This window comes from Lacerta agilis, chromosome 1 (assembly GCF_009819535.1).
Source record: "Lacerta agilis isolate rLacAgi1 chromosome 1, rLacAgi1.pri, whole genome shotgun sequence".
Lineage (NCBI taxonomy): Eukaryota > Metazoa > Chordata > Lepidosauria > Squamata > Lacertidae > Lacerta > Lacerta agilis.
Window position 1 is genome coordinate 109,209,460 of NC_046312.1, and position 27,312 is coordinate 109,236,771.

At 42.8% G+C, this 27,312-nt stretch overlaps 1 protein-coding gene across 1 annotated transcript in view; it reads right to left on the reverse strand.

The window, feature by feature from the left end:
- Window positions 1–1,996: 1,996 nt before the first annotated feature.
- Window positions 1,997–27,312, reverse strand: part of ZNF804A (zinc finger protein 804A) — a 190,733-nt gene continuing 165,417 nt past the window's right edge. The window contains exons 3-4 of the mRNA XM_033166796.1: window positions 13,860–13,990; window positions 1,997–6,051 (exon numbers count right to left, since the gene is read on the reverse strand). Coding sequence (XP_033022687.1) covers window positions 2,790–6,051; window positions 13,860–13,990 — 3,393 coding nt within the window. The 3' untranslated portion in view covers window positions 1,997–2,789. The remainder of the gene's footprint in view (window positions 6,052–13,859; window positions 13,991–27,312) is intronic.

Below are 27,312 nucleotides of genomic sequence, written 5' to 3' on the forward strand. Positions count from 1 at the left end.
GGACAGCCCAGTATAGTTCCTTATTTTTTTAATGCCTTACGGGGACTCTAAAAACCGTGGTGTTTCCAAGCATGCTGGTGAGCAAATTTGGCTGAACAAGTGGCAAGTTGTGCATACCATCTCTAGGGCAATTGCAGCAGCATTCGGGAAGTCTCCCCAACCCTCCTGGTTTTTAGTTATATATAAATCATGAAGGCTCACTGCTTTGCAGGATACAGCAGTTACAGTTTGTGACAAATTCAGTGCCTATTGTTGAGCTATCTCAAGAAAATATGATTATGCTAATAATCTCCAGTTTAGATCTTCCGTATATAGTTCATATTACCTGAAAGATTATATGCCTCCCAAACGTTTGAGGCTTGGCCATGTTGTTCTTTTCCAAGGTCAGGGGCTGGGGAGGGGGAATCCTACATCTCTCATTTGGGTGGAACATATTAACTTTTCAATCATTTTCCAGCATAGGTGTTTGGGGAATGGGAAGCAATTTAACAAAATCTATAGCCTAATTTAGACTTATCATTGCAATCTGAAGATTAATTAATTCTGTAGACCCAGGTGATTTAAAGAAATGGCAACTTTTTTTAAAAAAAGCATTGAATTCCTTGCTAGATGTTGACAGCATGAATTGTAGTGAAAATGCTTAAGAAGTCTACATATGTGGACTGATTCAGAGTTCAGAAAATAACATATCAGAACAGTTCCTTTCTCTGAAATGGTGTGGCTGTTCAAAAACTGCTAATTTTTTTTATTGAAATCCTGTACCCGCTTACCTAAACACCACTGCACTCATTTGGAGTTGTTTCTGTAAAGGATTGTGCTGTCAGTTAAATAAATTTATACTACTGTATAATCAATAGGTAAAAATACTGACATTTCATTTTAAAACATACTTGGTCCCACCCGGGATATTTATTAAATATTACACTATTTGAAGAAATATTTTAATAGTTCGTGTCCCACAATCTGATTTTAATACTGACCCAGTACCCAAATGCTCATCTGTTAGCAACAATTATGCAGGAAACTCCTACTGAAGGAACACTCCCCCTAGCTGGACCTACAACCCAGATCAAAGGTTGGGACTTTCCTTCTGGCTATCTTATATTGAAAACATCACCAATTCTGTGATTTGGAGGATACAAAGGACTTGGCTATTGGCTAGATTATGCCCAGCCTGTCAGAGAGATATGCCTTGAACAGTTGCAAGGCAGCCATCAAATACTTCTTCATTTCATCCTCAAAGAAACAAAAGTGGCAGTTGATTTCACACACACACCAAGGTGGTGCAACTGGGGGGGGCAATATTGTAACCAATTCTAGAGTGTGTACCTATGGTGCAATCTGTAACATTGGCCCTTTGGGTGGTGCTTCGACTGCCAGCTTCTTGCATTTATCGTGTTGTATATTAATATGCCCAAGGGATGCTTCGTTGGCTTACTGTCCAGTTGATACTGGAAGCTCAATGTGTGAACTTTGTTGGAAAAAAACCTGTGCTTGCAGTAATATGAAAGCTCTCTTTGTTGTGTTGTGGCTGTACAAGTCACCCACCACTGTAACATTTAGGAATAACATGGAATAACCCAGTGACTCGCCATAATTGGATGGTTAATTTAACCACTCTGTGTCCTTGGTTGGCAGGGAAAGTCATAATGCAGTGATCCTGCTCCCACAGTAAGGGAGGAGTGAAAATACTTAAGATTTTCCTCTTGGCAGCATCTCCTTTGATGCTCATAGCCATCAATATGTCTGTTATAACCTGACAGTGCATGTGGTAGTCAGTGATACTGTTTCTGATGCTGGGATGAACAGCGACACCAGTAGTTCCTTCAGCCCAGGTTCTGCTGAGCTACTTGATCTCCACTCAGGCTGACTGAGCTTTGCCAGTGTGTTTTAGACAGCCAGACAATTCAGAGGACGCCTGCAGACCACAGGAGCTGCTGGCTGTTCGAAGTGTGTTGTGGAAGCAGTCCCTTGTGCTTGCTTTCCCTCTGAATGCTTTAAAAAAACAAAAACAAAGGAGAGTGCCAGCACACTCTGCAAATGAGCAATATTTGTCTCCGCAGCATCAAGCTGCTAATACAATCAGATCTATTACCCTTTGTCATCCTCTCAGTAAGATTGTTCCCCTCTAGGTTTTAGCCTCTGAGCCATGATAATAAATCACAGAAGGCTAAGGGAAAGTTGGTTACCCAAACACAGAAGAGTTTACCATTTAAATGGCAGAAAGCAACCATCTATGAGGCTCACAATGTGTGATTTTTGTTTTCTTAAAAAAAGATAGTTAAATCTGTAACAAAGAAAATTATTGCAAGAGAGAGTTCTCACTATATTTATGGTTATAAGGGATGTTGTACAAAACATAGTGCATCAGCTTTGTCTAAACATTACTTAGGTGCGAATACACAAATATAATTAAAAAAAACAACCAGGAGCATACTTTACAACATAACTTACAGTACTATAAATATATTTTATATACATGTTAGTATATTTTTAAGACATGATCTTCATACATACGTACATATATATATGTGTATATGTATATCTATACATAGATGGTTTGTATTAATATTAGAATATTCAGTGCTTTAATTTTATTATGAATCTGCACTTTACATATAAATATTTGCATTTTTAGACCAATAGCAAATTCTTCTATATCAGAAGGTTCTTGCAACCTCTTAAGCTCGGTCTATTGGTAGAGTGATCTGTCCATGGTTCTGATGAACAGTGTTGGTGTATCTTCAATCAAAGACTTGTCCTTCTAGTTTGACTGTTCCTCATGAGCCCTAGAATAGTGGCTGCAAAGGAATGACAGCAGGATGTGGTGACAGGAGTGAGGGGAACAGTGTGTGGGGCAATGGGGGAAATGCCAAATGGCTTGGGTGGAGAACTGAAGCTGGAATAAGGGGCAGTTGGGGTGGGCCAACAATGGCTGTGTGACTTGCAGGGCAAAGTCTTGGCCCGACTGACAGATGAGGTAAGGGTGTCCGTGAAAGAGCCGGGACTTGGGAAAGAAACTGTTGGTGAGGCTGAAGGACCTTAAATGTACTTGCTGCAGCAGCCGCAGCTGCTGCGGCTGCTGCTGCATGCTGTTGCAAAACCGTGTGGTGGATTGTGGTGACCGAGGTAGAGCACAGAGGCTGCTGCAAAGGCAAGGGCTGCAGAGGGGCATTGGAAGGTTGGACTGCAGCTGGAGGAAAGGTCAGCTTCATCTTACTAGCGAGCATGTTTTGCTGGAAGATCTGGTGGTAGGCCTCGCATTGCAGATCTTTGAACTTGTCGTGGCTTTCCGGGGGCAAAAGCAATGTGTGTTCGGGCAAGGTGAAGGGGGCAAGAATTTGCTCTGTGGTTAAAAATGTGTGACTGTTCATATGTGCTTCTTTAAAGGGCAAAGGGGGAGGTGCATTAAATATACCTGGGTTATACCGTAGCCACTCGTTGACTGATGGGTTGAGTTTCTCTTGGGGCATAGCCTCAGCCACTTCATAATGACACAGATATGCTTTAGGAGGAGGCTGATCAAAGTTTCTTTCAAGACTGGGCACTTTATTAGGAACTTGCATTTCAGGAACACTTAGGTTTTCAGGTTTTTCTCCTTCTAGCATGTTTTGGGGTTTTACCATTGGTGGAACACTGTGTTCGGTAACAGAAGAAGAAAATGTAGATTCCTCCAGAGAGGTAGTTTTCTCTGTACTGGAAGAGTTCGAACCTTTGCTATTTTCTAATGAAAGTAAATGTTCGGATTGTGGAGCTGTTTGACTTTCTACTGACTGGATTGTTTGTTCCATATTGCCATTTGCATCATCTGTGATGGAAGGTGTTTTTGTTTGCTCTGTGTTTTCTTCAGTAAATAGTTTGAGGGAATTATTGACTGTGCATACCCTTTTAGGAGACTCAACAATTACATTCCTTCTTGGTGCCCTCTCTCTAAATGCATGTTGAGTTCTTGCTCTCTTTCTCCTTCGTTTCCGTTTAGGTTTACAAGGTGCTGCAAAGTTACATGTTTGCCTCAGATTCTCTTCTGAGAAACAGGTCAGTGCATTTGAACTTTCATCTGATGAACAAGAATACATATGATGTCTCCGTTTCCTATGGGACCTTTCTGGCTCTTCTGTGAGTGACTGATAGGCTCTCTTTGTGGGCAGTGATTGATTCACACATTTTTCTTCAGAAAAATGGCCTAAATGTTTATGGTCTGGGCTACTGCTACATCTTCTGATTCTCCAACTACAAAATGCTCCAGAATGAACTGAGTTGCATCTTCCAGAACTTGAACCTGGTTTATTTGATTGTCTGTGAGAAATTGATTTACTCCTTCTCCACACTTGGTTAGAGTTAATGTAAAATTCCCTATTGTCTTTTGTGTTGCAAGTGGGATGTAGACTTTGGTTTCCATGGACCTGTGTGGATGTTCCACCACAGTCATTGTTCTCAACCTGGAAAGTTTCAGATGTCTGCTGAAAGAGTTCCACAACTGAATCTCCCATTCCATTTTCACCAGCGCCTTGTTCCAAAGCATTATGAAGTTTTGGATGTTTATCAACATCAGCACAGTTATTTTGCTGTTCGGGTAAGGGAGAAATTTTAATATCTGCCTCAGTAATTTCCTCCTCATAATGGTGATGGCATAGCTTTCTTCTTCTTTTCCTCTTCCTGTTTTTGTGAAACCACTTTTCATGTGTTCTTTTTATCCAAGCTTTGTTTCGCTGTTCATTGACTGATGAGCTTTCATGTATACATTTTGGGGAATTATGGCATTTTTCATTTTCTCCAATCATCCACAAAGTATCTAGGCTTAGGTCATCTTGTTTTTTATTGGGGCTACAAACCTCTGCCACTGAAGCATCCGTCATATTTAATTTCTCATCATTGTATGGATGTGTGTTGTTAATGTGAGATGCACAATCAACATTTGCTAAAAGAGATTTATCTGGACAGTCTAAACTCAAATCATGGTTTGATTGAGGTTTATTTTTCTCGAGGCATTCATTTGATCTTGATGACCTAAAGTCAAAACATAATGGATTACAACTGTATGAAATGACTGGCTCTGTGTTTGTGTAAATTAACATTTCTGATGGCCACTGAAGAATGGTTGATCCATGTTTGTTAAGCACAGGAACAAATGGCTCACAAGGTCTTTTTTGTGAATTTTGTTTACAAGGAAAAGCTACAGTTTCCCCCTCAGAATTTGCTGGCATCAGTCCATCCGATGAGCATTTTTTAATTTCAACTTCAGCGGCTGGTGAATCGCTGCTCAGGTTCTGATCATTTTTCCCCTGGATATCCTGCTGTGATAAACAGTCTTCATTCACAGGGAGACCTGTGCATTTATTTCCATTGGGCTCATCACTATTACTTTCTGCAGGGAGGGCTTTGTTCCCAAGGGCAACTTTGGATGATGTTTCATCTGGCGAGGCAGCTGAATCCGCATTAACAGAAAAGCCCTCTGAATCACCAGGCCCAGGTTCTTTCAAATGAGAGGCAGGAGATCTTAATTCCATGACCTCCTTTATCATGTTTCCCTCAGTGGGTGGTTCATCTGGTGGTTCCTGTACTTGGAGAGATTCGCCAGCATGCTTTTCCATTAGTGGAACAATAGAATTGGGTTTCTCCTCAGAACACAGAGATATTTCTTCATTCAGTGAAACCTGAAGGTTGCAAGGTCCAGGAACAAACCGGCTTCTTCTGCTAAGCCCATGTTCAGACGAAGTTTCATCATTGTATTCATAGAAGGCAGCGGCCGATGATTCCAGCTTGACTGCTGCTTTCTTAGGAAATGCAAAAGAGAACCCCACTTTATGTCCATGGAGCCCCTGCGTTTGATCCCCAGGCTTGTTAATGTCTGGCTTGCTGTTATTTGCATTTTCAGGTGAGAAAGAAGCCACAGATGTAACATTGTCAGCTGTCTTTGAGCTGCGCAATAATGCAAAGTTGAATTCTTGCTCCTTTTTAGTAGAGTCCATGAGGGCACGTGGAGGGATTTCGTTGCAATTATCTCGGACTGTAACTGTCGTGGATCTGAACATAGGGCCACTCCCTGGAGCACTGAAAGAAAACAAGAACACACTTTCTGTAAATGCAGTTCAGAAGCATTTGGAATGCAAAGCTAGCAGTGCAGTAACAACGCCACTTTCCAAAAACAGCACAATCCTGACATTTTACAGGCAAAAGATATGCATGCATTTGTCATTTCCTGGGAGCTGAAGGCAATTCTGTGCACAGGTGCTGACTGCAAAACTGTCCTGTGGGTCCCGTGAGCTCCAATTGTTACAGAGGGTTGTATGTCACCACCATCATTATCATTAATATATTGCTTAATGCCCAAATAGGCTTCTATTTGGTTTATAACACCATCAATGTCTGCTCAAGTGCAGGGGCGAAGGAAGGGTAACCGGCACCCAGTGCAGGATGTCGGGGGCAGGGCAAACCACCTGATGATGCATGCACATGTGCCATATGTAGCATGCACTGCACGTACTATGTGCATGCATGCGCTGCTGGGCAGTTTCCCGGCGGCTCTGCTCGAGCGCCGTACGGATGGCGGTGGGATCCCTCCACCACCGCTGCAGCTGCGAGCGGAGGCTCCTCCGCACACAGCGACGGTGGCACGATGGCAGTGGCGAGCCCCTCGCAGGGTGCCTTCTTGTCACCCCCTTAGAGATGGCACTTGGTGCGGACTGCCCCCTTCCTCCATCACTGCTCAAGTGTCTTGGAAGAACCTGGTCTAGATGTCATAAGTGGGAGCTACCTTTCCCCGAGTCCGCCTTTTGTTCTCTTGCTGCTTCCTCCATTTGCTTGCCTTTCTTAGGGCTCACTATGTCCAGCTGCCCAAAGAGAGATTGAAAGCCACTGCTCCTTCTTTCACTGCTTGCTGGAGAGGGGAGGCAACAACAGGAGGGAGGAGGAGGATGAACCCAGGCAGTGGTCTCTGGAGTTGGCAGAAGGCCCTTTGCCAATGCATGGACTAGATAAGCTCAGTTGGTTAGAGTGTGCTGATAACACCAAGGCTGCAGGTTCGATCCCCATATAGGACAGCTGCATATTCATGAGGTTGCACAAGATGATCCTCAGGGCCCCTTCCAAATTTACAGTTCTATGGTTCTAATTAACACTCCGGTTAAAAAATGGAAGAAATGTATTAATAGATAGGTCTTAGGACTCTTCCCATGCTGTGAAGTATGCAAAACTAACTAACAAAAAAATAATAATCCAGGTTTCCCACCCATTCTCATTCAATATAACTGCTCTGTGTCCTGGGAGGAAATGAGCACATATTCAGATGCCAATGGCCTGATGTGGTTCTATTCTATGGAAACAAAAAAGAAAAAAGAAAAAGAAAAAGAAAATAACAAAGGGGGAGAGAAAAAGACACCATGTCTCTTTCTGGTCATTTATTCTCCAGCTCCCTTCTGTTCTTACTCTCTTACAAAAAAAAAAAAAAGTCAGGAGGACATCTAGACCACTGAACTAGACAATTATTTGAAAGTAACAAGGACAGAACTGCAGCTGGAAGTTTTCTATGGGTCTTCCACACCATTATGCTGGAATGACAAAATTTGTCTTGAATTTCTCTTTAGGAGAAACGTAATGGCAATTTTTGGTCTGGTTCACACACGCACTGGCCCACCCCTGCCAGCCTTGGACTGGAATGTCTTCCACCACCGTGAGGAGAACCTTCAGCATGAACAAAGCCCTACACGCAAGTACACCAAATTAATGGTATATGTCCATTGTGGTTGGGGAAATGGAAACCAGTACTTTACAGGAGTGGGAGTTCATGTTTGGTGAAGGTTCAGTGAAAGGAATGTGTGTGAACCTGGGACTTTTACCTATTTCTCAGTGAACATGACACCTACATGCTACAGTTGAATGTGTGAATGAACCAGACCTAATTTACATATAAGCACCCTCTCCCATAGCTGTCAACTTTTTACTTTTTTTAAGGGAAATTCCCTTATTGCGAATAGGATTCCTCGCAAGAAAAGGGAAAAGTTGACAGCTATGCCCTCTCCCCACTGATCAATAAAGGTGGAATTCAATGTTGCTCTCTTGCAAACATTCTGTCTTTGCAAGTATTTCAACTTGCCCGATGGAACAGTCCCCTCTCTCCTTCCTCCCCATTGTTCTGTGGGTTCTCCTGACAACCCATCAAGTCCTTCTTTGAGGGACAGGGGAACCCCATGGCTCAAGCAGAAGTCCTTGCACAGGGCTTTCCTGATGGGGTTTCTTAAGCGAATCCCATCCTGCATATTTATGAAAATCCGTATTGCATGCATCAGCTGTGAATCATAACACTAGGGATTTATCGTCTCACAAGCATGTATATTTTGGTAAACATCAGTTTGGCAATTCCGCAGGGCATGTTTGCTCCCACCCTTCCCTTCAAGAAAGAAATGCAAGAGGGGCTTGGTCACATGGTATCAGTGGGCAAATAGGAGGTGGTCTGGAAGGGGTTTTTAAAGTGGCTGCTCCTCCAGACCCCCTCCTGTTTGCCCATTGGTACCCTTTATGCAATATTGGCATTATAGGCTAATCACCCAGAGCTGAGTAGGATTTTTTTTTTGTTAAGGCCTCTTCCCCCCCCCCCTTCACACTGTTGAGTAAATTTGATTGGCATTCACGGAGAGGTGTGGCTTTCTTGCCAGTATGGCATTGAGTCTGGGTAGATAAGAAAGCTGGGTGCAAACCCTAGGTTTATGGAAGCAGTACTGGGCTAGGGACACCCTTCAGGGACCAGCTGCTACATTGTGCCTGGAGGGCTTGAAGGAGTACACACACAGGTGAATACTACACAGTGGGGTATGGGTGCACTTGTGGGGACCATACGCAAGGTTTTTCTGATGAGGAGGGAGTCTTTTATTCACTGACCTTAGCTGGGGAGCAACAGTGCAAGGCTGCACCTCATGTCCAGAGGGGGTGGAGTGGGTGAGGATTTACCTATCAGAGTTTGGCAAAGTCCTCACCTTTCTGTTAAATCTGATTACAGGTAGGTAGCCGTGTTGGTCTGCCGTAGTTGAAACAAAATAAAAAATAAAGAAATTCCCTCCAGTAGCACCTTAGAGACCAAATAAGTTTGTTTTCGGTATGAGCTTTCGTGTGCATGCACACTTCTTCAGATTCTTCAGTTAAATCTGAATTTGTTTGATTGGGTTGACTTGTTTGCTTGGAATGCATATCTTCCAGTCTGTTAACATTTTAAGAAACAGAACCTTTAACCTATTCTGTTCCTCAAGTCTCCTTTCTGGATGTGTGTATGTATAGGGGTTTGGGGGGGGGGGGCTTGGTATAAATCACATGTCAACGTCTCTTTAATATTTAATTTGTACAGCATACTGTCCAACATTTCTTTGATGAAAACAGGGACATCCTAAGAAAAAGTGGGACATTATGGGATCAAATCAGAAACTGGGAAAGCTTTTGTAAATCAGGGACTGTCCCTGGGAAATCGGGACACTTGGAAATCGTATGGCACAGAACTTTATTATAGAGAGCCCAAGCACCATGCCTAGGACAGGGCACTAATTTCCCCTACTCTATAAAATCCCACCTGCCAGAATTATTTTAGCTTCCCCCGAAACGTCTTCAGATCTTTTGACTGAACAAGATCTTCCGCATTTGTCTCAAATTTCACTTTGTGTGCAATTTGGTGGAAAGCCCAACTGACAGCAGCTCTCCAGGGCCTCTCAAGACAGTCTTGCTGGCCTTGATCATTTAGTCGGAAATGCTTACAACGGAGCTTGCAGCTTTGCGTATGCAAAGCATGGCCCCTGCCACTGATCGGCAACTCCCCCCTCCCCTGTGTTTTTAATGACATTTTGGGAATGCATGTTGCGCTAGCAATTTTGGAATGACTTTTAAACACATCTTATTTGACACACGGGTTGTTGAGTGAAGATAAGTATGGAACCCCCCATGGTCATTTTAAATAGTTGCTCTCTGAGCACAGCTACCCTATACCAGACAGGTTTGCATTTTCTCTGATGTAGCATGTAGAGCTCTTGGCTGTATTTCTAAAACATTTATAGCAGTATCTAAATGTATACAGTACCCCAGGGGTCCAGCTTGCAATTTCAGATATGTATACACATAGGCTGATCCATTGTCCTCCTCTCTCCCCGAACCACCGCCATTAATAAATATACCATTAGGTATAATGTGATCATTAGCACAGCAAGAGGAGTTGGATACGGACCTCTGGCTGTGAGTTATTTAAAGGTTACAAAGGCCCGAGGAGTAAGGGTAAAATAATAACAACACACACACCCCCAACCAGCAACATGCTAAATCAGAGTTTTGGGATTTAAACTGTTTCAGCTGTACAAGTGACCTACGGGGCTTAGATTATTTCTAGTTTGAATTGTTCATGGTCTGCAGCCAATTCATTGCAGAGTCTTGGGTCTGGAAGAAGACTAGAAGGTCACTCATTTTGCCTTTCTGTGATTAATTGCTTTATCTACAAATATCCCTGATGGGTTATTCTTCAAATCCAGAATTGAGGGGAGTAGGGGTGCTGAATGCAACCATAGGGCAAGGATGGTGATTGTGGTGGTGATGACGCCGACGACGATTTAAAGGGATATCTTAAGGAAATGAGTCGTGTCACCCATTAATTGGAAATATGAAAAGTTACTATTTTCAGGGGGTTATTAGTCAGTTCTGATGAGAGAGAAAAAAGTTGCTATTAAGTATTATGGGCTGGCAGGCAGGATTTGGGAAAAGGTCTTGGGAAATATAGATTCAGGACCCTGCTCAGCAAGCTGGGTATCTGTGAGTATACCTCAGCATCAGTTGCCAACCTGTGAAATGGATGTGATAACTGTCAAAAGACTAAAAAGGGGGCACATAATTCATAGGAATTACAACTAACACTTGATAACACAATTTCTCAGTTCTCGGATCTGTATTCTTGAAAAAGTGGTCAAATGACATTTCTCTTAAACCAGGGTCAGCCAATGTGGTGACCTCCAGTCAGATGTTGCGGTACTACAACTCCCATCATCCTTGACCATTGGCTATGCTGTCTGGGTCTGATGGCACCTGGACAACACCTGGAGGATGTATTGCTGGATACTCCAGCCTTACAGATTATTTTTTGTCAGTGCTCCCCCTGGTCGTGAGGTACAGTGTGTTATTGGCTATATTTTTAGAGAGCTGTTCATTCTTATCAATGCAGTAAATCTCAGAGCAGTTTTGCATGGCAATTCAGATCTCTTCACTTGGAAGTCCACTAAAAAACAACAACCATGTTTATTGTTTTAAAAAATGTCAGTAATGAAGGAAGATATAGGACTTTAGTCATCACGCATAATTGCCTGTCAGTGCAACAAGAAAATACTTCATAACGGCAGCCAATCAATTTAGAATGTGCTAAGAGCAATGATTTGTGGTGATGAAGTGAATGCTATTAGCAGTTTGAATGTGTGAACACACCTCAATAAAAGTTGTAACACGAATTGCACATTTTAAGTGTGACATACACCAGCAGCTATAAGAGGTCCCCTGTTTGCCGTTCCCATAGTATATATGGTTTCTGACACCGAGAAGCTGTTGCTTAATGCAGTAAAATGTTTGACTTTGTTCTTCCAACCCAGCATATCCTTATATTGCTGCTACACATATTTCGATGTCTACAATGGCTTCATGCAATCCCAGATGGGAGAAGAATATGGGTGTTTGCAAATTGTTCCATGAGATGAAAGATGGAGTGCTACTAGTGATAAAGGATGCAGAGAGGCTACCAATGATAAAAATGTGTGACACCCCCCAATGTTGGACCAGATCATCTGATTGTTACTCTGCATGTTCCCAGCAGTACTGATTGAGGGTTGGGCAGGGGGAGAGAAAATTAGGAAAATTAGGGATGCTCTGCCATCAGTCTACAGTGATCAGCATCTTCACACTGTAGCACCCACTTTTCCCCTGGGACCCTGAAGATTTTTTTCACATGGGCAAATTCCTTTGCAGGATTTGACTCAATCACTGGAACCTCCTCTTTCTGTAAGAGCTGTTTGACAGTGGGACAGACTCCCTCAGGAGGCTGTGGTCTCTCCTTCCTTAGAGGTTTTTAAGCAGAGGTTGGATGGCCATCTGTCATGGATGCTTTAGCTGATATTCCTGCATTGCAGGGGCTTAGACTAGATGACCCTTAGGGTACTTTCCAACTCTACAGTTCTACGATAATATCACCAGGTAGCAGGTGGTTGGATGGATCTCTGCCAGAGACTCTGTAGACCTGTAGTCCATCAGAGTAGACAACATTGGGCTAAAGTGTCCAGTGATTTGACTTTGAAAAATCTAAGTTCATATCTGCTTGCACAATGGGACTTCCTCTTCCTCTTCTGTCCCTGTGCCTCCCAACAAATCAAATCAAAACAAAACCCTGCGTTGGAAAGTGCCACTATGGGCATCTTCCTGTAGTTGGCCACTGTGAGAACAGGATACTGGACTAGATGGGCCTTGGGCCTGATCCAGCAGGTCTCTGCTTACATTTTTATGTGTGCAAGTGAGAGCAGATGAAACAGAAGTCTTGTTGTGCAAATGGAACTTATTGTACAAGCAGAATGGCAGCATTGGCTACAGCTCTATTATTCCACTTCCTCAGTTGCTGGTATGTGAAGTCCCTGAATCAGCAACCTTTGCATGGACAGGCAGAGTCCCTCAAACCCCAGGTGACCCCTGAGCGGAATGATGACACAAGACAACGTTCTATGGGATTAAAATTGGCCACAACTTTATTAAGATTCAGATGTAGGGAGACCTTGGCTAAGGCATTGGGCCTTTATCCTTCCCAGTCCCCAGCCGGGGATCTGGAAAACTTCAGGGTTATCAAAAATGTGTGGGGATTGGGCTGGCTCTGGAGAACATATGTTCAAGCAGAGAATCCGGTCCCCATCCACCACCACTGTTGGGAGAGAGCAATGACAACCTCTCCGCGTATGGCCAATGCCTCCCTCACAATCCCTTTAATGGGGAACCCAGGTATTGCCGCTGCACTGAGGGTGTGGGATCACTGCCCCATGCCCCCCATATAGGAAGATGACTAAAGGATTCCACCGAAGGCCTGAAACCACCACCCGAGACCGCAAACTCGCGGTCTCGCCACCAAGACTACCTACACCTGAAAAGATGCTTCGCAATCCATCAACAATTCCAAAAGGCCATGCCTAATGTGGGCTGGGTGGTCCCTTCCCTTACCTGGCCAATCCCCTGGCAGCGCCTCCCCAGGCAGGATTGGGCGGTTAACTAAGGTAGGTGGAGACCCCAGGTATCCTGCCTGGGGGAAGGTGATGCCAGCCCGAACTACCAGGAGTCACACTGGAATCCAGGGGGCTGCGTGTGACCACGCAAATGTCACCCCCCCATTTGATGTGGGGGAATGGTCATTGTGATCAATGTGACATTTGCTATCAATAAACTGTTTAAAGCAGAATAGGACCCAAATTTCAGAATGAATACTACAGAACTGAACTGGGTTGTGCAATATTGCGCAGACTAGTAGCAAGCCAGTGTATTCCTTTCCTCATCAGTGGTGTCCTGTCAAAATTCAAATGACTGACCTAGTTTCCTAATGTTTTCTACTGCTAAGCCTGATTTATTAAATATATATAGGACATGTTTTTAACTCGAATACTTGTCATTTTAGCTCTGTTGAAAAAGTAATGTTAAAACATTTATTTCTTTGCATGGTGCCACATCTGATTGCAACATACAGTTGAGAGAGTGCCGAAAATATATAGCTACTTTGTTCTGGTTCGAGATCTTAATAGTCACGGGGCATTCTGCCACATCATGTCATCTGGAATATTCTTCCCCCTTCCCCTGTACTTTTTACCTTTCAGTAACTTTTCACTCACCACACAGCTTCTTTTCTCAGTTCAGCTAACTTGTGTAAGCGTTGAAGGGCTTTTTCTTGCTTCCTTTCATCTTTTCTTGATTTGGAAGCTACATTTCGGGCAAACTCCCTCTGTTTCAGCTCCTTGAGTCTCTATTAGGAATAATTGAAAGCAGGGTCAGGGGGAAAGGGGGAGGAGAGAAACATTTAATGCAAAAAGAGAAAAAAATATTGCAAGATAATTTAAGAAGTCTTTATTTTCAGTTCTCATTAAACCCTCTGATTTATGCATTTATACAAACTGAGAGCAGCCCCCGAATTTAGCATAGCTATGATGGTATTTTGTTCAGTTGCTGGTCTGTCCCCTCCTTCATGATTACTTGTGTATTTTTTTGGTAGCAAAATGGTTTAGTTTAAGGAAATGCCCCAATACTACAATCTCTAAATTTATTTATAGTGTATTGTTTAGTTCCAAAAGCATCAGTGAAGAGGGAGGGCACATTTTTGTGGTTCACCTCAAACACCAAATGTCTTGGACTGGCCCTTCTTGTTACTCAGCTACAAGTCTTCCAGAATGTCAATATTTTCAGGTAGAATTCAATCACATACCATCAAATTCAGGTTGCACGGTTATAGCCGATTGGGAGAACTTTAGCAACAGACTTGCTTCCCCAAAAGGATTGTTCCGGAAAGCACAGGACAACTCCTGTTTTGATGCACCAGCATCTAACCCCCATGCAGACAATTTGGAATGAATGCTCACTAAACAGTCAGTGCCATCTAATCTACCTAAAAACCAAGGTGAATGTTCAACGAAGTGCTCACCAAGAAGTGCCCTAAGATATTTATCCAAAGCATTCAATATAAAGCAAGTAGGGAACTAGCTCCCTTGAAATAAAAAAGAAAGAGCTCTTGATATAAATCCTAAAATCACAGGTTTCAAAATTATAGATGAGAAGGCAGCATTCTTCTACAAGCCCAGGGGGGGGGGTGGATTCCATTCTGGCAAGGAACAGGCAGACTTCCCTCAGAACAAGTTGAGACAGAGACCAAAGACAAAAATTAAACTACCACTTTGAAACCTGAGATCTGCCCTTGGGAGTTAGAGGGTTGGATGGACAAAGGAGCCGCCATTCACCCTGCTGAGAGCCTGAGGGCCCTGCTGCTGCTGCCTCTATCCACCAGGGTGGATCCAGGGTGGGGCCAGGTTTTATAAGGACTGCTGCTGCTGCTCAGCAGAGAGGGCTTCTTCTTTTAAATTGCTTTTTTTATATATCCTTTAAAATATTTTTAGTGTTTTAACTGTTTTTAACTGAGTTGTCCAAAATTTTTGGTTCAGTTCTCTACTGTTCCACACCAGCCAGTGGTTGTTGTTTTTATTTTTAAAAAGTTCCTATGAAAATTAATCTGAATTTTTAGTGTAAATAGATACTTTTTTGGGGGTATAAATTGGCCTAATATACATTATTTGCAAAGCAATTTTCCTCAATGTAATGCATTTTTGTGACATTTTCACTAATGCATGTACACTTTACCCCAGTATATACATCCCTGTACACATTACTTGGTTGGAGAATTGCGTTGCAATAGATAGAGAAATGTGCATTGTAAGTTGGTTTGCATATTGTTTCCGAAAGTGCTAATTTGGCAAGTTCACCTTTAAATGTGAACTGAATTGAATTAGTTCCCCATTCCTAATCGGAGGAGTGGCTATGGAAACAGTTTGCTGTTTCCTATATGATGGCACAGACAAATAGAGAAGATCTTTGTATGTGTTTGTGGGGGGGGGGGTGCAGTAAAATTGGGGTCTTGTTTTGTTATACAGACAAGCTTATTAAGCTAATCAAAGTTCAGCCTTTCCAATCTGACCCGAATCCAAACAACCCCCCCAAAATCTAACCAATTACATTTTCAATCTTGAAAGGTAAATACATTCCACCATGGTGGTTAAAATGGACATATGAGACAATCAAATGCTACACAACTTTATTAAGGACAATCTTCAATACAAATATTTACACTATGGATAGCAATGGTGCCCCTGTCCCCCCCCCCCGGGTTGCCTCAGAATTACTAACAACTGCTTTGGCACATCTTAGCTAAAAACAAAACAAAACCCTAGGCTTAACATTTTAAGGTATATGTTGAAATAAACAAGGGAGTTTGCAAAAGGAATATGCAACTTTCATCCATCTGATCATTTGTAGTATTCATTTATTTTAAATGTTTCTAACCTGGTCTTAATCACAAGTGAAAAACAAAAAACAAACAAATTGAGAACAATTACAACAGCATAATTCTGCACAATAATATCATGAGCAGGCAAGCAAATAAAAGTGGCAGCCATTCACATAGTTGACTACATCTTAAAAGCTAGTTTAGGAGCTAATATCCATCAAAGGCCTGAGCAAAAGCCTGTTTTGGTAGTTGAATTTAGGGGCTGGAAAACAAACCAATACAACTCTTTTGTTTCTTCTGTAGTTTAGAGAAAGATCCTCAGCAACTCGCTCTGAGATCTACCTTTCACTCCTGACCTCCTGTCCATCCACTATAGTCCTAATTTGCCTAACCATTGTCACTTCCTGTGCTCTGTGCTTCCACAAACTCACATCTACACAATTCTTCATATGTCTGATTTAAGTCTATTATTTATAATGGCACATAGGAACCTGTGTTGTGCCAAGTTGTCACACCAGTGATCTGTCCAACGGAGTCTTGTCTGACAGACAGTGGCCCTGCAGAGTGTCTCCCAGACCTAGCTGGAGACACCTGGGTCTATCTGCACGCTGGTCTAGAGCTGTTCCCTAGCAAGCACCTGGCAAGCACACTGCTGTTCAGGAGGCCTCCTCTCCTCTCCATTTCCTTTCCTTAAACTGCAGCCTTTGTGAGGCACATTTGCATGAACCTAATTTATTCACCCTTTAGTAGTTTGGTGTACTCCCTTTCTCATTTTGAGTGATACTAGCGCCGTGCCATCTGTCTCTTCAGATGCTGTCATAAACCTTAAAAAGATGCCGAGAAAGAGCAGAGTGAAATATTACACTCGTGGGTTAATGGGTATTACCTGTCACTTCAGTAGCTCTGCGTGGCTTTTCAGGGAACCCTTGATGGGTACAAATAAATGATTTGGAAGGTAAAATAATCATGACCTCTGCTGTAAGTATTCCCCAGGTGGAGCTTGCGAAAAACATTGCCGTCTGTTGCAAGCTAGAAACAATGAAACTTAGGCATTTTAGACAAGACTTTGGAATATTTGATAGCTGCACTATAATGGAGAATGCTAGGTTATTGAGGCTCCATTTCATAAGATCCAGCTCGTATCTTCTTTGAGGATTGAAGGTAGCAGTTGCAACCCCCTCGGTTGGTATTAAAGATATTCTTCTCTTGTCTGTGCAGATTGGGACATCAGGAGCATCCACACCACAAACTTAAACTGGTGAAACTATTTCGAAAACCTGGCTCTCTGGCCAGGCAGTCATGCCCCCATGGCCGCACCAGGTGGGGGGAGCTCCCCATCAGCTGGCGACCATGTGGGTCCAGCTGCCAGGAAGGAGGTGGAGAGTGATGGTCCTCAACCAATGCCCACCAGGGAAACAGTGAGTGTCCATTCTGTGGACAAGGTCAAAATGCACACTACCCCCAGTGATGGGTAGCCCAACTCCAGGGAGGGTGGGTGGAAGATCTGATGACTGAGCCAAGGGACTCAGTCAGCTCTGTGGCTCCACTCCCTGAGTGTGCCAATCTCTGGATCCATCTGCTATTGATCAGTTTGCAGGCAAACCAAATTCAAAATTCCCCAGTTGGTGAAAGAAGCTGCTGTGTCTCCCACTGGCTGTGGTACCCAGCTGTTGGGTCTGCAGGAGTGGTGGGGTGGTGCCATGAGCAACATAGTGTTACTGTTAAAGGTAAGCAGTATTCTTACTAATGGTTACGGTTAATGGTAAGCAGAATTCTTACAAATTTGCATATATACACAAATATATATGCTGCTGCAAAACTACCCTTACGGATCAGTGACTAGGGCTGCCTAAGATTACACCCACAGAAAACAGCCTGTTTAAGTTTGGGATTAAGTGCTTCTTTCACATTCTTACCTTCTTTTTTACTAGCTTGCAAATGGAAGAGCTGTTTAAGGACATGTAACAAAGCATAAAAAGGCATTAAAATGTGGAAAACCCATACATTAATAAAAAAAAAGATACTGAGAAACACATTAGCTTCATTCCTGGAGACTAGACAGGGACTCACAATGCATTTTAGATTCCTTTATGACAGAGGAATAAAAGTTCCTGCCTTAAGGGGCTTATGTATCTAGAATATGAAACAGGGGAAGCTGTGGAGGAAAGGGAGGAAAGCAGAAGCAGGTGGTAAATGGGGGGAGATAGAGCTATTATTTCAGTTACGTGTAGAATGAAAACATCAGGGCCCTGTTGGATCAAGCCAAAGGCTTGCTGTCCAACATGCTGTTTTTGCAGTGGCCAACCAGATTCCCATGGGAAGCCAGAACAGGCATGCCTCTAGATGCCAGTTTCTGGGACTCTCAAATGGGGAAGAGTGTTATTATGATCAAACCACGCTTTCCCATAAGCCTCTGGTTGGTCACTGTGAGAACACAATGCTGGACTCAATGGGCCACTGGCCTACTCCAGCAGCGCTTTCCTTGTGTCCCCCAACTCTGATTGCCAGCAACTTTTATTTAAATGACAGCCATGAAGAGCGATGTGGTATTGGAGACAGCGCAATGTCTCCCCTGCACCTCCTAAGATAGCATAAGATAGTCATACTACCAGTAAGATTCAACTACCAGTCTGGTCAGTTATTTTTACATGGAGTAGGAAGAGACCATAGGCCCCCTCAAAATTCAGGTGGCATTTGGCTCCACCCCCTGGCTCCTCATGATGTTGTGTGATATCAGGATATTGTGTTGGCCCCTCTCAATCATCTTGAGAAGTTGGCACCACCGGAGGGGACACTGTCTTTTCTTTCCCCCTAGACAGTAAAATGTCTTGGGCTGACCTAGTACTTAGGTCTGGTTACAGACTTTAGTCACCTCTGTTCAACTGTAACTTAACTATTTTTTATTTTTTTTGCCCAAATGGTTATTCACCCTTGGGCAACACTCCACATATAATCACCACACACTCTTGCATTCACACACGCAAACAGATATAGCACATACAGGTCACCCTCCTCCTTGTTGTGATATTATAACATGCCGAGCTGCGAACGCTGTAGCAGCAAGGTCACAAGACTTAAGGGTCATGTTTCACCCTGTGGGAGAACCACTGGTCCCACTAATCTTCACACACATGTGATGTCATTGTAATGTATGGATGTAATTTACTTTCAGTTCTGCGTCAGGAGATGCAGACGCTTTTACAGACAGCTCTGAATTATGAGCTGCTACGCAGATATATATATATATTCTGCACTTTATCTACAATAAAGTAGGTTTTAGCCTTACTGGCTGATGCGTGTTGTTTTTCAAGCTGGGAAACAATCGCATATTACCCTTGTGCCCCTGGACTCCAGAAGCCAGAGGGCACGGAAGCTTCGTCCGCCTTGGGGGTCAGTCTCTCAACTTGCCCCCGCGGGAAGTTTTCATAACACTCCTTACCTGATCTGTGCAGATAGTTTGCATCCCTATCAGGGATAGGAAAGTAGGAAAGGGACAACTGTATTCTCAACAGGGCCTGGGCTGGGTGAAGAGATTTAACCATTGTCCATCTACCCTGGCGCTGATTTCTTTGCTCCACAGCTGCCAAAATTAGTGGAGTCTTCAGGCCCCATGGCTGGAGGTTAGCCACTTCTCCATTAGAGCATGGGAACTTGGGGGAGTAGGTAGAAAAGGTGGGGTCTGAGAAGGTCTTTGAAGGAAGCATAAGGGGAAGGGCTGCAGCTTAGGGTTAGAGCACTTGCTTTGCATGCAAAAAGTCCCAGGTTTGGTGTGTGGCATCTCCTGGGTAGTGTCTAAAACACCAGAAATCTGTTGCCGGTCAGTGTAGACCAATGCAGTTCTCTCCAGATGTAGGTGGATCAAATAATTGATGCTAAATCCTAAAATGACAAGAGTTATGTAGGCTTCTTGAATACAAGTGCTTTCCTCATGAAGAGGTCATAGATGGCAGATTTGTTTTGGAGGCAGAAAGAAAGGTAAAATGACTCTACTGAAAGTATTCAAAGACTGCTTGCATGCCTCCCCTACCTGGCTTTTACCTTGCACGTTTTACTTTCTTCTTATGAATTTATCTACCTGAGATTTATTTTAACATAATAGCCCCTTTAACAGTTACAGACTGCTGCCTTAAATAACATTCACATCTGCACACACAATGGAGAAATAATTTTTACCCCTTTTCAAAAATCCATTATTTTGACTCTCTTTTATCATCGGATGGCACCCACCTGATTTTTATGGCATCACCCGGGGCTGGAGGCAGCTTTTTTTTCAAACCCTAGTGGCACACCAGTGATGAAACAGTCAGGTCTAGACATAGCATAATGAAGTAAACCCAGTCCTGCTCAGGAACGGCCAGATTTAGAGATTGAGCTCATGGCAGAATCTGGTTGTCCTGAAGTTTTATCAACATTAATCTAGGATGACTCATTGCACCCTGTCCAAGTCTGGCAGCAAAGAAAACAAATATTGCCACCAATGGGGTGGGGAGTGAGGGCCTCTGTCTCTTTCCCTCTTCCCCCCTCACTATAAGCTAAAACAACAACAACCAAGCATAGGATTTGGGTAGCTTTAAAAAGGAAGGGGAAAGTTATACAGCGACAGGCAAAAAGACCTTATAGAGCTGAGGGAAGCCATTGGCTGATATTGGTCATAAGGCTTCTGGCAAGAATGAGCAGTAGCAGCTTATTCTAATGAGGGCAGCAATAACAATTAAAGTTGCTTTGGGCCAACCTGAATTGCCGCATTTTTCCGTGTATAAGACGCCCACATGTAATAAGATGACCCCTATTTTTTTGAACCCAGAATTAAGAAAAAGAAACCCTAAAATAGAAGTGGAAATCTGGATGATTGGTGGCAGCAAGTTGTTGATTTTTTTGGGTGGGGGGGGGGGAGGCGATCGCGCTGAAAGCTTCCAGCATGAGGTGCATGCAGTGCACCGTGGTGAAGAAGCAAAGGCAGCGACTGGGGTACCAGGTTCCCAAGCAGGATGCCAAGGAAGAACCGGGGAAAGGCAGCGGCCGCTCTGCATTGGGCCATGCAGTCGAGCAAACTGAGCTGAGGAAGGTGGTGAGCAAGCTGGGGGCAGACTGGGAGTTTGAGAGGGGAAGAGGGGGGGAAGGAAGGGCAAGGAGAGGCAGCTGAGGCAGCTCTCAGCAGTGGTGGTGGTGGTGGCAGCTGCTCTTGATCCTGTGGCCGAGTCAGCAGAGGCTTCAGGAGGCAAACCTGTCGCCAGCATGCAGCCTGGGGGGAGGGGAGAGAAAGTAAGATGGCAGCAGAAGGGACCACCTCAGCCCACCTAAGCCAAAATCCCTGACATATGCTTAACTATTTTAAAAAAATTCCCAAATGCCCATGTTCCGTGTACAAGATGACCCCCATTTTTTTTTACTAATTTTTTAAAGCAAAAAACCTCATCTTATACATGGAAAAATACAGTAAACGTCAGGCTGGCTGCTTTATTTATTTTTTAAATTGTAGTTCCATTAAGGGAAAGTGAGGTATAAACATTTTAAATGAATACGCAAGTTCCCCAGACATATCAAAAGTGTGCTTCCAATGTCTGTGGCTATTTGTTAATAAGATTGCCCCCCCCCCGACATCATAGTGTTAAGATTTAAAATATACACATAGAAGGTTTCCCTCAAAGCTTACTTCTCTTGTTAGATCCATCTGTTATATGCAGCTAAAAGAGACAGACGTTCATACACTGAACATGTGAAAAGGCATGACTGTGCTAGCAGAATCCATCCCTGACTTCCATCTTGACAGAGTGCCTGGACCATCCAAGTGCAAGTCATTGTATGAGTTCAACTCATGATGCTTCCATTTGCAGGCTCCTCAGTTTGCTCAGGCTAAGCCTATGTGAATACACCTACACAGGCTCAGGACTCTAGGCACACCATCATCCAAATGGGTGGAGATTGGGGCTATGGACAGTTGATGCAATCCCATGCCTCAATCCAATCCAGATGTTCACTGAGCATCTGGAGTGACCTTCTAATGTGTCAGAGTGAAAGTGTCAGCAAGAAGAATGCTGATCGATCAAAAGAGAAATTTTTATGTGGACTAAAAGGTCCGCTGGATGAAATAGAAACTTCACAAGTTTTGGTGACTGGAGCTGTAGGCAGTAAGTGGGACAGAAGTAAGACAGGAGAAAAGGCTCAGTGAAATGGTGGCCAAGGGGTATCACTCTCCTTCCTCCTTCCAGAGGCAAAGTGGATGGGGGAAAGGATGCAGAGTAAGGGTGCTTCCAGACTGTTGCTATTTTGAGTGGAATTCGGTCACATTCTGGCAAATTCAAGTGGTGGTATTCTCGTTGATTGGGAGATCTTTGTGCAAGAAAACCTGCTTCCCCAAAACTCCCCGTGATAAAGAAAATGGCAGGGAAACACCCTGGAAACGGTGGGATAACACTAGTTTTGACAAAATGTGCTCTGACCTCCCTGCAAACAAATTGGGATGAATGCTCAATAAACTGATAATTTGGAGGTGCCCTATGAGGTAGGATGAACATAAAGGAAGAAAAGAGGCATGTGGAAATGGGGGTGCGAGAGGCCAACTGTAATGAAAATTGTCAGACCATGCATACTTGCCCAAAGCAGTGACCTAGACCAACTCTGTGCAGTCCAATTTTGATTTAGATAAGTTTACATCTTCTGCTAATTGATTCCTTTGTCTACTATTGCTACGCTAAAATTGCAATCAAATCTGGAATGGGATAATCCAACTACAGTAATGGGTTATTTTAAACCCACAGCTCACAATGAGCAATTTCTCTGCTATTCTTGCATTGCAGCAATGTATTCCTGTTGCAATTAAGAAGAAGCATGGGTTCGTATACTGCATATTAGTTTGGGCTGATTAACATAACTCAATTTTTTAAAGCTAATCAGTTCAAATTGCATATTGAAATCTTATTTAATGCCATGCTCAAATACTGTAATAATGGCTATGATACAAGAACCTCAATAGAACTGATGAGAGTACAACTGAATGCGGTACAAAATTAATTTAGCATATTCATTTTGCATTGGATACTAATTATACGTATACTAACCTAGAAGAGAATTAAAAGCATTACTAAATAGGGATAGCTGGATTGGTCTGCTTCTGTTCTTTGTCAATTTTACATAAGTTCATTCATAAGTGAATTCTTCTCTCCTGTTTTTTGCACAAAATTGCAATGTGTTTGTTTTTTTAAAATCCACATGACAATTCATATTTAATTGTATATTTAAATTTGTACTTTATCATGTATACATTTCTGAATGCACTATAAACTAAAACATGTTTCAATATGTTTTGGCTTCCCTTTTAGCCAATAACTATATCACAATTAGGATGGGGAAGAAATTCAAATTACATTTAAAGGCAAACTTTCTAATTTGCCCTTTCCAAAACAATATGCAAATCATACTGTGTTTACTATTAGTAAATGTTTTCGAGAATCATAGTGGTGCTAAAGAATAAAAAAATATGTGCAATGCAATCCTATATATGTTTCCCCAGATGTAATCACACCAAGTTCAGCAGGAACTTAAATTCCTGTGAGTCTGCATTGGATTACAGCCTTGACACAACATTTGACTCAATGAAATTATTCCCAAACTATGACTATCAACAGGACTCTACTATATTTTAAGCATTTTGCTATTCTCTTGTCCTTATCCAGTTAGTGTGCATACACGTGGGGAAGCAGATCTCCGCAAATCTGTCTGTTGTTGAATGGGGAATCCTGTGTAAACATGGGTTTTGCATTTTCTGGTTCTTCCCTTGTTCTTGCTGCCAGATGCATGCATGTCATTCTTCAAAAAACTGAAATGATTACTGCTATGTTGTGCTACATTCATCTGCCTTTAAGTAGACATTGAATCTGTTTGCTTATTTCCATTGTTGTTGTTGTTCAGTCGTTCAGTCGTGTCTGACTCTTCGTGACCCCATGGACCAGAGCATTCCAATCCTTCACTGCCTCCCGCAGTTTGGCCAAACTCATGTTAGTAGCTTCGAGAACACTGTCCAACCATCTCATCCTCTGTTGTCCCCTTCTCCTTGTGCCCTCCATCTTTCCCAACATCAGGGTCTTTTCCAGGGAGTCTTCTCTTCTCATGAGGTGGCCAAAGTACTGGAGCCTTATTTCTACCTGCTTTTAATTAATGGGCTTATGTAAAAGAGTTTCAAATGATTTGAGGTTGGCTTTCATATATCTCACCTCAACCATTCCTTACCTGATTATCACCTCTCACCATCAGCTATGCTGTTTGGGGCTGATGTGAGTTAGACTTCCAACAACAAAAGGAGGGCACCAGGTTGCCACCTGGGACTGAGCTTTGCTCTACACCCAACCCAATTCCCAGGTTTCACAGTCTTATGCCCACCTCTGAAAACATGCTACATTTTTTATTGAAAAGACCAACCAAAGCTGAGTCCATTTTACGTGAACAAAATAGCTGAGGAGAGCATGCTGGATATTTCACCATGATAGCTGGTAAAGGAGCAACGTGTATAACTGCAGTCTGGCCAAATTGCAGAGCTTTAGGATATTTCTGTTAGCTTCAGCAAAAAATCCCAAGAGCACCTCATAAATATTAGTGATGGGAGGGCCAAAGGAAACACCGTAAAACTGGAATTAGCATCCTAGCTTTCAGATTTAAATTCATAATCAAAAGATCATAAAACTTGAGGCCATTTGTTTATCTGTAAAAATTGCTACATGTGGCAATTGCCTTGGAGTTGGAGGGTAATTATTTTTAATGATTTTAACGGGCTCCAGTCTGCCTTCGCTGAAGTCAGTGGTAAAGCACTCACCGGCTTCACTAGGAAACGGAACAAGCTTTCTAATTATAAAGATAAATTTGCAGTAACACCTTGAAGAGCTTTCCTCAACCAAGAAAATTAAAGACAAGTTGGGAGTCATTTTTCTCTCTTTACTTCAAATTTCACTTGACATTTCAATTCCATTTCTGTATCGCATTGGCCTCCCATTTCAAATCTTGTCCAATAGCAAATACGTGAGAGCTTTTTCCAAGCACAGTCAAGACACATAGATGATTACCTTCTGGCACAAGCAATATTTAACCCACCAAAATGACTAATATAGCTGCCTCCAGGCTTAAATCAGAACAGTTATCCAGTGGTCAGCCTCCTACAGTATATGCTGAAGATTGCTGACTATATCAGGCCCTTATGAGGCTGGTGGTCTTTTTTTTACCCCTGATCCAGGATCATAAGTTCTACCTCTCTGTTTTCAACAGAAGCCAGTTCCGAGGCCTCATCATATAGACCTTGGTAGCGATAGCCGTTCTACACTATCTGCTAATCAGAGATATACTCTAGACATGGAGGTTCCTTCTCAGCTGTTATGGCACAATCTGTGAATTTGCTGAATATTTTTTAAAGCATTCTGTGTAATAAAATTGTTAAGTTGTCTATTACACAAAGAAGTACAGTGGTACAGTGGTGCCCCGCTAGACGAATGCCTCGCTAGACGAAAAACTCGCTAGACGAACGGCATTTATCTAGCGGAAGCTGCCCCGCAAGACGAAAAAGTTTCATCTTTTTTTCCGTTTAGCGGAGCGCGGCTGTCATTGCCGCTTCGCTATTTGAAAAAACCACTAGACGAAAAAATTCGTAGAACAAATTATTTTCGTCTAGCGGGGCACCACTGTACCTTGGTTCTCGAACTTAATCCATTCAACTCTTGAAACCATCCAAAAACCAAGGTGTGGCTTCCGATTGGCTGCAGGAGCTTCTTGTACTCAATCGGAAGCCGCAAAAGCTGCATCATCAGACATTTGGTTTCTGGAAAATGTTCGCAAACCGAAACACTTACTTCTGGGTTTGTGGCATTCAGGAGCCAAGCCATTTGAGTACCAAGGTACTGCTGTACTTTCTTTTCATTGTTTGGTTCTTACCAATTTCCACAAGTCACCTCCCCCCTTTAATTATGAACTAGATTCTGCCAGGCATAGACTGCAATCCTAAGTGCACTTACCCTGAGCTCAGTGGATTGGCCTGAGAAGCACTTTTACATCAAAAGGACAATTATGCGTCTGACTATTTCCTACTTGAAAAAATATGAGAGTAAAACACACCCATGGAACTCAGTTTGACTTGTGTGCAAACATGGACAAGTATTTTATTTTATTACCTGCACAGCATCTCTTTGGAAATCAAATGCATTCATTATGCGTGATGAAATGTGCATGGATGACTATTGCATAATGTCCGGGAATACCAAGAATCAGATCTACAGAGAGGAAAAGGAATCATCTCCATCACACACCACCATCTCACTGGCAGTGTACTTCAAACCGGCTGTATTTTTGCCAAAATGAGATATGTGACTCCTGTGTTAAGTATGGTGATTAAAAATCCATCTTCCTTTCTCACACTGAATTGTGGAGGAAATCCACTTGGCTAATTGCAGTACTGATATATGTGACCTGGGGGTAGCCTTTATGTCTCCTCTGTCTCGTTTCTGAAGATATAGGCATGTAAGCAGCTTAGGTTTAAGGATTTAGGGCTGCTGATGTTGCTTTATAGTTGATCTTCAAGGTGACCCTCACTTCAAAAAAAACGAAGACATTTGAATCTACAAAAGGACGGTTTCTTAGACAAGTGTGACCCGACCCACCTCCCTTGGGCAGAGAAGCTTGGCTGTCTTCTTTTCCCAGGAGCTGACCTTTGCTTCACATCAAAAATGAAGAATATTTCATAAAGTGCAGAGCTATGTAATTTTCATGCCAAAGCAGATGGTTTGCAAGTAAGGACAAATGTGTTAGCGTGTGGATGTTAAGCACAATATGTTGTCCATTCCGCTTCACAGAGAGGTCCATGTGCCTCAGAAGTCATCTTGACCTTTTAAAAGTATCCCACCGCCCTTGCTAGCTAAATGCTAGCTAATCCCTAGGACTAACTAACATACTTCCCCTTCCCTTTTAACCAGAAGAATATTAATTGATTAATTAGCTATGGCAGACAGGTTTCAAGTAAGGATGAGAGAAAGACACACACATCCCAAACAAATGTTTCATATCAAATAATAATAAAGAGTTTGTTTCACAATACCTGAGAAAGACCCACCAAATTTGCTTCAGTTTTTGTCCTAAGTAAACTCACCCAGGTGATAATGTGCAGACTTCCCTGAAAAGGTTGCTAGTTTTACCAAAACAGAGTTGTGCAAAGTCTGGATTACTGCAACATACACTTTGTGGGGCTGCCCTTGAGCCTGATCCAAAAGCTTCGGTTAGTGCAGATCACATCAGCTGCAGTGCTGACGGGACAAATGGCTGACAGC